Here is a 10,168-nt window from a genome sequence, read left to right on the forward strand (position 1 = left end):
AGCACTTTTTAGCCGCTTCATAAATTGCATGTCCAAAACAGATTTCTTTTTTTTTTTTTTAATGAAAAAATAATAGGATTTCACTCGCGAAATATTTATATGCTTATGTTGTTAATGATGAAATTACAGCGTAAATGTAACAGCGAGTAAAGTAGCCTGTCTCGTCTTTTTTGAAATATTGTGGTCAGGCGGTTCTTTCGGGCAGCATACTAGAGAGCAGAAGGCCCTCATTCTGAGTGAGCTTCATTGTGAATCAAGTTTGCAGGAAAAGAGTCTCCTGAACATTGAGTTAGAGGCGAGATATTGTCGCGTCAAACCGCCTTTTCAAACACATAGACCTGCTTTTGGAAGAGTCGCTGGTCGGGAGAGGACTACGGAACCATAGCAAGCATGATAACCTCAGCAGGTAAGCCGAAAGAGCGGAGAGAAAAGGGAGTTCAAGACTGAGGGAGACCGGCTGATTTAGCTGAGTCACATAGAACCGTCAGCGGCAGAGAAATGTAAAAAAAAACAAAAAAAAAAACCCAACGAATTCTTATTAACCAGCTGGAATCACACACCACAACTAAGCATGCGATATTATAAAGGTTAGGGGGAGGGGGGGTCCGTGGAATTATTCAAGTTCAATAATATTCGACTACGCAGAGCGATGCACAAACAAGCGAGCTGAGACGCCTTTTGTCGTGAACTTTGCGTTTCCCTTCAGTATCTGCATGTCCCAATATCGTGTAATACTGTATCTACACACTGCGGTACTGTATGTTATGATGTTATTTATTTAACAATAACAGTGGCGTACGGATTTCGAAAAAAAAAGGTGGTGTTCAGTCCGATTAATGAGCTCCACGTGTTGAAGTGGAATAGTATTTTGTATTCCTGTCCCTGAATGAAAAGGCAATAGTTATTATATTCTCCTATTGTAAGCTGCAGTAAGATTGCCCCCTTTTCTTTTTACAGCTGGAATTATCTCTCTCTTGGATGAGGAAGAGCCTCAACTCAAGGTAAGTCTAGTGGCACTTGATGGGGGTTATTTGAATTGTTTTTGGAACTGGACAGATGCCCTTCATATTAGTAAATACTTGAGTTAACACATCAGAGTTGCACAATACAAGGCCAACAGCAGTCACTTGAGAAAGCAAGTCTGTGCAGCTGGTGTACAGTTACAGTACTTGTAATTGGTTCTTTTTAGTAGCCTTGACACAGGGTTGTTGGAATTGAAAATGTAGAGCAATATTTATTCTTGGGGTGGGATATGTGCTTTCCATCTTCCTAGGTTTGTTTTGTGATATATGTGTGTGTGTACCAATACATAAGATATTCATGTAGTGTAGCAAAATGTGGGCTTTATTGTTAACTTGTTTCTTTCTTTAACTTTAGGAGTTTGCCCTGCACAAGCTGGATGCTGTGGTCAATGATTTCTGGGCTGAGATTTCAGAGTCTGTTGATAAAATGTAAGAATTCTATTTCATCTCATGTCATTTAGTTTAAAATTATTATATTGAGTTGTGCTGTCGTAAAGAATACCACAGAAAACCCAGTTATTTTTAAATCCAGAAAATAAGTGAATGAATGGATAAATAAATACAATCTCCAAACTTCAGTTGGATTTTCTGGGAGAAATGCTTTATAAGTTTGATTGGATACATGCAGATGCTGGATCCATGTGTGTTATTTTGGGGTCACAACGCAAACAGCAGCAGTCGTACCCTTTAATAACTTTTACACCATGACTGTGTGGAAAAGGTGTGAAGTGTATGTTTGCCTCGTTCCTTCCAGCGAGGTTCTGTATGAAGATGAGACCTTCCGGAGCCGGGAGTTTGCTGCTCTGGTGGCCTCCAAAGTGTTCTATCATCTTGGTGCATTCGAGGAATCCCTGAATTATGCGCTGGGTGCGGGGGATCTGTTCAACGTCTCAGACGACTCTGAATATGTGGAGACGATAATCTGTGAGTAAAACACTTTTGGAGGGCCAAGTATCTTTAGGTCATAAAACATTGTGAAGATAATAAAAAAGAAGGAATAATCCAAACAGGTTGTTCAAGGTCAACATTAGTCTGAAACAATGCAGCAAGCCACTGTAATCTTACTGTGACAATCGTTGATGCTGTTGTGAATCAGTAATCCTGACAACTGAAGTGTATGCCTGTTTCCCTGACTGCCCTGTAGCAAAGTGCATCGATCACTACACAAAGCAGCGGGTTGAAAACATAGAGGTTCCAGAGAGCGAGAGGAAAAGCATCGACCCGCGTCTGGAGGGCATTGTTAACAAGATGTTCCTGCGCTGCCTGGGAGATCACAAGTACAAGCAGGCCATCGGCATCGCTCTTGAGACACGCAGGCTCGACATCTTTGAGAGGACCATCCTCGAGTCTGTAAGTGCCACTGTCCTACCTTGGAAATGCACTTTGCTGTGAGCAGTAAGAAAATTACAGCCAAGATCAATTTTAGAACAGTATAGTGTGTCCTGGAATTAATTAAATACTGTGAAGTGTATATGTTGTTTAGACCCGGTCACTACTAGAAGATGTATGTCTATATTGCTCTCTCAACAGTCCAGTTTTATAAAGTGACATATTTTTGAATAGGATGTAAACATGTGTTTCTTTTTATTATTATTTTTTTTTTATCTGCTTTTTTTTCCAGACCGATGTTGGAGGCATGCTGGCCTACAGCCTGAAGGTTTGCATGTCTTTGATGCAGAACAAACAGTTTCGCAACGAGGTGCTCAGAGTGCTGGTCAAGCTCTACATGAACCTGGAGAAGCCAGACTTCATCAATGTTTGCCAGGTACTGCTCCTGCCATAGGGAACACTGAACATTGCATATAATATGCAGCATGCTGACTTCTCAGTGCTTGTATACCTATTAATACAGTTGGTCAATTGTATAGTACAAGGATGGAAATAAGACTTCCACTGCATAGCAGTTTGATCCATTCCTGGTTTTATTGTAAGTTTTTAATAGGACACATGTGAGGTAGTTACGTGTACACCTGGGCTATTCCAGCTTGTATTAAAACCTGGAGTGGGGGAAACCGCTATGCGTTATGCTTGTTATTTCTGTCCCTGTAGTATAACAAATTAGGTTTAGAATAGCGTCTGAAATGATGGAGAATTACGTGCATTGTAGATTCTTATCATGCAGTTATTGCTTAGGTAAGTTGTAGAAAGGTATTCCTTTGAACCCTGTGGAGCGCTGACTATCCTCCTCTTACCTCCCCTGGACAGTGCCTGATATTCCTGGACGACCCTCAAGCGGTGAGTGATATCCTGGAGAAGCTTGTGAAGGAGGATAACCTGCTGATGGCCTATCAGATCTGCTTCGACCTGTATGAGAGTGCCAGCCAGCAGTTCCTATCCTCTGTTATCCAGAACCTGCGCACTGTCGGCACGCCCATCCCAACCGTGCCCGGCTCCACCAACACCGGCACTGTGCCCACTGCAGACAAGGACAGGTGTGTGCAGCAGCGTGTGTGTGTCAAGGTCATGCAGTAATAGGTCAATCCTGTCTTGTCCCGTTATTGCAATTGAAGTAGAGCTGAATGATCCAGTGTAGATAAACTTTTGAACAGAGTTATGTATATATATATATATAAAAAAAAATCCAGTTGCTTTTGATGCAAATGTGTAAACTGGAAATCGGTCATGACATCCATAAAATAATGGGCCCAAATCTTTTCTTTTTGCCTTTCTTCAAAAGAGGAGTAGAGCCATCAGTTCTATTTGAATGTTGCACTATTACACAAAATAGGTTTGTACTGCTTTATAAAGGAAATTTGTAAAACAGGTGTAGGTCATCTTTCTATAGAACACTCTATAGCCCCTTTCACACTGGCACGCCTACCCAGGTCCGGACCAGGGTTATGGCTATCTGGGTGACAATTCCGCATAGTGTGAAACCACGTACCTGGGGCATACCCAGGTCCCAGCGACCCACCTCAGCAGCAGGGATGCGGAAACTTTTGCTCTCAACATTTGGGCCGACGGTTCAATCCAGAGAAGCTTGGATGGAAGCGTCTGTTACGAGCTGCTTCCTAGAGCATTGATACGCGCATTGTTTACTTGCATCTGTCACCCAGGTTGTGCAGCTGACCCACATGACACTGGGTCCTGTCCCGGGTAAGTTCCGACCCAGCTAGAGCATGCCTGTGTGAAAGGTGCTTATGATGATATGTAATGTAATGACTGCAGATACAATATCTGAGTCTGCTTATCTTGTTCCCCCTATTCTGTCATTTTCTTTCATTAGGAATGGGCAACAGGAGCTGTAGATACTCTTACTAGTCTGAGGTATGTGTTAGGCCTGTGTGATGCTGAAATGTTTATTTTAATGTCTTGTGTTTTTCCCAGTGATGCCATGGAAACAGATGATAAGACTGGCAGCTCGCCAGCAGGAAAGCCAGCAGAATCGGTGGGTAAATCTAATGTTCACGGAGAGCCACTTACATGTTATTACAGAGGTGCTTCTACTGCTTACATTGATCACTGGAGACGAGAGTACAGATCTATTTAATAACATTTAATAATAACCTGCATGCTGTAGTGTGAAGGAATGGGGACAGTAAAAATGAATGTATAAATGCGTGTAATTTACACTTGAGGCACTTAATGTTTGTAAGGACCACACAGACACTGACTTAAGAGCATACTGGTCATGAAGCGCTATGTGGAGCATTGGTTCATCTAAACAAAAACAACTCTCCATTGTAGAAGGAAGAGCCCAAAGACCAGAACTCAAAGATGATTAAAATATTAAGTGGAGAAATGGCCATTGAACTCCAACTCCAGTTCCTGATCAGAAACAACCACACAGACTTGATGATTCTAAAAAACACAAAGGTAAAATACCAATTGTTTGTTTGTAGTCAATGTTTTAATGTAAATAACCTGTAGTCAGAAGCTTGCGATGTTCATGAGTACATGCAAAGTCGCAGCTTGCTTTTTATACCCATTGACAATAACGCTGGTCTATGTCATCCATTCCTGTAACTATTCTCCCACGTGTTAAGTTGTACAACATATTCACAGTTAACCTGCCTAGTATATGTCTGTCTTGCAGAGCAGATTGGGTCTTAACCACCTACAAATTCTGTTTTTTTCCAAAAGGATGCAGTACGGAATTCTGTGTGCCACACCGCAACTGTTATAGCCAACTCCTTCATGCATACTGGAACAACAAGCGACCAGTTTCTCAGGTAACGCACTGCCCACCTTTCTCCTGCAAACTTTCCTATGCACACTTCTCTACACACAAGGTGCCCATGCTGATAACCTAGCATTTCTATAATTATCTTTCGTAGATATGAAGTAGGGCTTTTCTATTTTTTTTTATCCCGTAGTTAAGCAAAAGCCAAGCTAACTCGCACAGCAACTACAAAAGCATAAAGAACCTTCAAAGAACTGCCATTCATTCATAGTTAGCTTGTTTGAACGTACCCAGATTTTAATGGCAGATAGTCATCCAGAGCTGGCTAAGTACTATTGATTTAAAAAAATAAGCCTTGCTGATTTCTATCTTTTGTTCTTTAATGATGTATTTTCTAAACCTAACAGAGAGAACTTGGAGTGGTTGGCCAGAGCCACAAACTGGGCAAAATTCACCGCTACTGCCAGTCTAGGAGTTATTCATAAGGTAAGTCTATATGAGCAGCGGCACGCACTTTTGTTAACACTTTAATACATGGCTGGAGACTTTTTTCCTTTCTTTCTTGCATTGCTTTACAAGTGGACTACTGATTGTATTGCTATCTGCTTAGTGTTTAATTTAATCTAAATACCCATCTATTGTATTCTATGATCCTACTTTCACTTACTGGTAGTTAAATGGTTCTATAATTCTAAAACACTCTAGCGCTACATTTAGAAACACTAAGAATCCTAAATTTGAAATGACAAGCTTTTCAACTAGAAGTCTGTTCCAATGTCGTCTGAGTCAATTTGTATTGAATGCTTGCTGTGTCGGATGCATTACTGTATCTATCTTGTGCAACAACCCCAACAAATAAATTCCATACTACAGTAACGCATATTGTGTGGGTTTCAACAGCTTCAGGATGACAATATTAAATGGGCAGTACTTACTTTTATCCTGTAGCTTTATGTTTTCACGTTCGATGATTTGCAAGACCATGTGTGATTTTGTATCATTTGCATTCAGGGCCATGAGAAGGAGGCGCTGCAGTTAATGGCTACATACCTGCCCAAGGACACATCACCTGGCTCAGCCTATCAGGAGGGAGGAGGCCTGTATGCTCTGGGGTTGATCCACGCCAACCACGGTGGTGACATCATTGACTACCTGCTCAGCCAGCTGAAGAACGCCAGCAACGATGTGAGTATCTGTCAAATGAAAAATGAAACAGACATTTGTGGTGTTTTTATTATTTTTTATTTACTTATTTAAATACATGTAAGTGGTAACTACTGTGAGTTTAGTAAGTTGGTCCCATTGGTTTCTGTCCCTTTCCTGCATCGCTTCATGTTCAGTGTGCATCTCTCTTCTCCCCCACAGATTGTGCGTCACGGAGGCTGCCTGGGTCTGGGGCTGGCTGCCCTGGGAACTGCCCGACAGGATGTGTACGACCTGCTCAAGTCCAACCTCTACCAAGATGATGCTGTTACAGGTAGACGTGGCATTTTTAACATGATATTTTGAATGAGTCCTGTAGGGAGCAGTATATTTTTATTAACGTACATGCAATATTAATGCATCTTCACGTTTTCTTTAATTTACTGTGGAGATATTAAGCTAACAGAAGACTCCTGTTTTAAAAGAGTTTGAGACCCCTTTTCTGTTGCTGTGCACCAGGGGAGGCAGCAGGACTGGCTCTGGGGCTGGTGATGCTGGGCTCCAAATCTGCCCAGGCCATTGAGGACATGGTGGGGTACGCCCAGGAGACGCAGCACGAGAAGATCCTCCGCGGGCTGGCAGTCGGCATCGCCCTCGTTATGTACGGCAGGATGGAGGAGGCAGACACGCTCATTGACAGCCTGTGCAGGGATAAGGTGAGAGATCAGCTCAACAGCACATAGATCTGACAACATAGTTCAAGTCATCCTCACTGTGAATTACCATTACTTTGTCCGTCTCATATCTCCATATGTGGAAGATCCGCTCATTATGGTAAAAGTGATTTGGTTTGTCAATGTTTTGGTTTTTTGTTTTGTTTTGTAGCACTTGCTGAAAAAAAATCTACAGGGTGTCCCTTTCACATATATGGAATACTGCACACACCAACATTTATTCTTCACATACAGGAATGCAGAGACCTTAAAAGCATATTAGTCTTTTAAACAGTAGGGATTAGGTACGGAGAAAGAGAGCCTGAGGATGCAGGAGTTGCTATAGCTTCTAGGGAGTACATTTATGTATTTAAATATACATGTTATTTTTCTATTTCTTTTGAAGAACAGTAAACGCATTCAGGATTGGATCCCTGCAGTGTTCTGTGAAAACTCCAATTGATTGCTTGAGTTAGTGTGCCGCCCTAATGATTTGGTGTTTGTGTTTACAGGACCCCATCCTCCGACGTTCTGGAATGTACACGGTCGGCATGGCATACTGCGGCTCGGGGAACAACAAAGCCATCCGACGCCTTCTCCATGTAGCTGTGAGTGATCTCTTTCACAATAGCATTCTTTTCAGCAGACCATCAACATGACTATTTTGAACTCCTTTTGTAGTTTGTTTGTACATTCAAAGAGTTTTCACGTTTTTAAAGATTAACCTTCTTTGTAACTTTTTTAAAACATTATTTGTTTATTGTATTTGCATTTTGAAATTGATTAAACTGTTCTGTACTGCCCCGAAAAGTTTAATCAGTGCCACATTTGATCCGTATTGATTAGTTATTGTTAAACGTTTCTTTTGTGTGTGTGTGTTTTTAGTATATGCATGTGTGTAATCCTGCTTTTTTATCAATGTGTTAGGTGAGTGATGTCAGCGATGATGTCAGAAGGGCAGCTGTGGAGTCAATTGGGTTTATTATGTTCAGGTATGGTCAAGTTCTCCTTCATACTTTTTATGTTTTGCCCACTAGGTGTCTCTGTTGAGTAAATCCTCACAAAGCCAAACTGTGCCAGGTTTGATGAATTGCTCCATATGTGTATACACAAAGGGAAAATTCCTTTCATAGTTGCAGGAATATTTTCCAAATGGGATTTGACTTACTGTTTCTTTGCACATATTTTGCCAAGCGTTTACATTTTAACATTTCTATTAACACCCAAAATAATCTGCTGAATTGATCACTTCCTCTGAGTGCTGGTTGATTTATGGCAATGTATTTTGTTGTACAAATTGCAAGCCACATGGCATTCACCTTAAACCTGTAGTACTGCAGAAGTATTTAGCTTGGCAACTAAGCCAAATGAGCTGATCTATATGTAGGTATTTAAATATATATCTGTAAGATTCACCTAGTCTGTAGCGTATGTAGCCAATCCAGCAATTGAAGAATTTCTGGTTTTAAAAGGGACACCTTACACAATTTTAAACCAGGTGCTACTTGTTATATTTGAAATGTTTGACAAGAAACAGATTCCCAGTGCTTTTTTTCAGTCCTGTAGTATGAATCCAGAGACCTTTGTAAATAATTGTTAAAATATAATATATGGGATTTTGTTCAGCAGTGCTGATTTACCATCATCCAAAAGGCTATGTTTTGCTTTAAGCTGAGAGGCTTATACATGACAGCAGATCTGTCACAGGCGAGAGTGGCATTTTCCTGGGATTACTGTTTTTAGCTGACTTATTACCAGTGAATTTCCATATCTTGTACGCTGTTTTGTGCAGCTAGGAGAGTAACCCTGGGGCCATTTCTTCACTTAAGATAAACAATTACACTGGCACAAGAAAAGGGCTCCTGTCTATATAAAGCACTCACCAATACTGCACATCTTTTAACCCTTTGCTGTCCATTTATTCAGTTCTTGTCAGGCGCGTTAGGTCCAATTCATTTTTACACATGCTTTTTATTTTACATGTGCTGTTTTAAAAAAAAAAATTAGCAGAAAAACAAGTTTAAAAGGCACTGAATTGCAAAAGGACACTCAGTAATGTTTCTACAGCCAAGCCCTACCCCTTTGTTGTGTTTTTCACATAACTCTTTATAGACGTGCATACTGATAAATCCTCTCCTCATCACTCGTTTTAACACCAAAGTCAATAATGTGAACCAAGTCATTATTTTATTACTGTAACATCTCAAAAAGCTCTGCAAATGTCTAATGTTCTTTGAGCACTTGATGCAGAAGCAGCTATCTCCTTTGTTTGTGTTATCTCTGTATTGCATGTGGCTATTGGATATGCCTCTTTTTTTTTTTCGGCTCCTATCGGTCTCACTCAGCCATTGAAAGGTTTTCTCTGCGTTTTCCGGTGAAAAAACGACTAGAGACCTGTGCTTTACCTCTTCAAGGTCAGACATCAGACTGGAAAGGGAAAATTGTAATGTCAGATAGGACCACAAAGGGTTAAAACAGTGTTTAAATCAGAATGATTTATTGTTCTTAAAGGTGTGTGTGTGTATATATATATATGTATATGTATATATATGTATATATATATACACACTGAACAAAAATATAAACACAACTGCCACAATTTAAAATATTTTACCTAATTACAGTTCATATAAGGAAATGAATCAATTGAAATAAATTCATTAGGTCCTAATCCTATGCATTGCACATGACTGGGAATACAGATATGCATCTGTAGCTCAAAAGATACCTTAAAAAAAAAAAAAAAAAAAAAAGGTAGGGGCGTGGATCAGAAAACCAGTTAGTATCTGGTGTGACCACCATTTGCCTCATGCAGCTTGACACATCTCCTTCACATAGAGTTGATCAGGCTGTTGATTGTGGTCTGTGGAATGTTGTCCCTCTCCTCCTCAATGGCTGTGTGAAGTTGCTGGATATTGGCGGGAATTGGAACACGCTGTCGTACATGTCGATCCCAAACATGCTCAATGGGTGACATGTCTGGTGAGTGCAGGATATGGAAGAACTGGGACATTTCAGCTTCCAGGAATTGTGTACAGATCCTTGCGACATGGGGCCGTGCATTATCATGCTGAAACATGAGGTGATGGCGGCGGATGAATGGCACGACAATGGGCCTCAGGATCTCGTCACGGTATCTTTGTGCATTTAAATTGCCATTGATAAAA

The 10,168-nt window shown here is 40.7% G+C and overlaps 1 protein-coding gene across 1 annotated transcript in view; it reads left to right on the forward strand.

The window, feature by feature from the left end:
- The first annotated feature begins 218 nt into the window (after positions 1-218).
- LOC121326707 (26S proteasome non-ATPase regulatory subunit 1) overlaps positions 219-10,168 on the forward strand; it is a 45,725-nt gene continuing 35,775 nt past the window's right edge. The window contains exons 1-16 of the mRNA XM_041270109.1: positions 219-406; positions 958-1,001; positions 1,378-1,451; positions 1,777-1,946; positions 2,167-2,372; positions 2,644-2,787; positions 3,228-3,454; positions 4,350-4,410; positions 4,710-4,838; positions 5,106-5,194; positions 5,553-5,631; positions 6,157-6,330; positions 6,511-6,622; positions 6,808-7,004; positions 7,514-7,609; positions 7,929-7,993. Coding sequence (XP_041126043.1) covers positions 391-406; positions 958-1,001; positions 1,378-1,451; positions 1,777-1,946; positions 2,167-2,372; positions 2,644-2,787; positions 3,228-3,454; positions 4,350-4,410; positions 4,710-4,838; positions 5,106-5,194; positions 5,553-5,631; positions 6,157-6,330; positions 6,511-6,622; positions 6,808-7,004; positions 7,514-7,609; positions 7,929-7,993 — 1,883 coding nt within the window. The 5' untranslated portion in view covers positions 219-390. The remainder of the gene's footprint in view (positions 407-957; positions 1,002-1,377; positions 1,452-1,776; positions 1,947-2,166; positions 2,373-2,643; positions 2,788-3,227; positions 3,455-4,349; positions 4,411-4,709; positions 4,839-5,105; positions 5,195-5,552; positions 5,632-6,156; positions 6,331-6,510; positions 6,623-6,807; positions 7,005-7,513; positions 7,610-7,928; positions 7,994-10,168) is intronic.

Source organism: Polyodon spathula, chromosome 14, assembly GCF_017654505.1.
Source record: "Polyodon spathula isolate WHYD16114869_AA chromosome 14, ASM1765450v1, whole genome shotgun sequence".
Classification (NCBI taxonomy): domain Eukaryota; kingdom Metazoa; phylum Chordata; class Actinopteri; order Acipenseriformes; family Polyodontidae; genus Polyodon; species Polyodon spathula.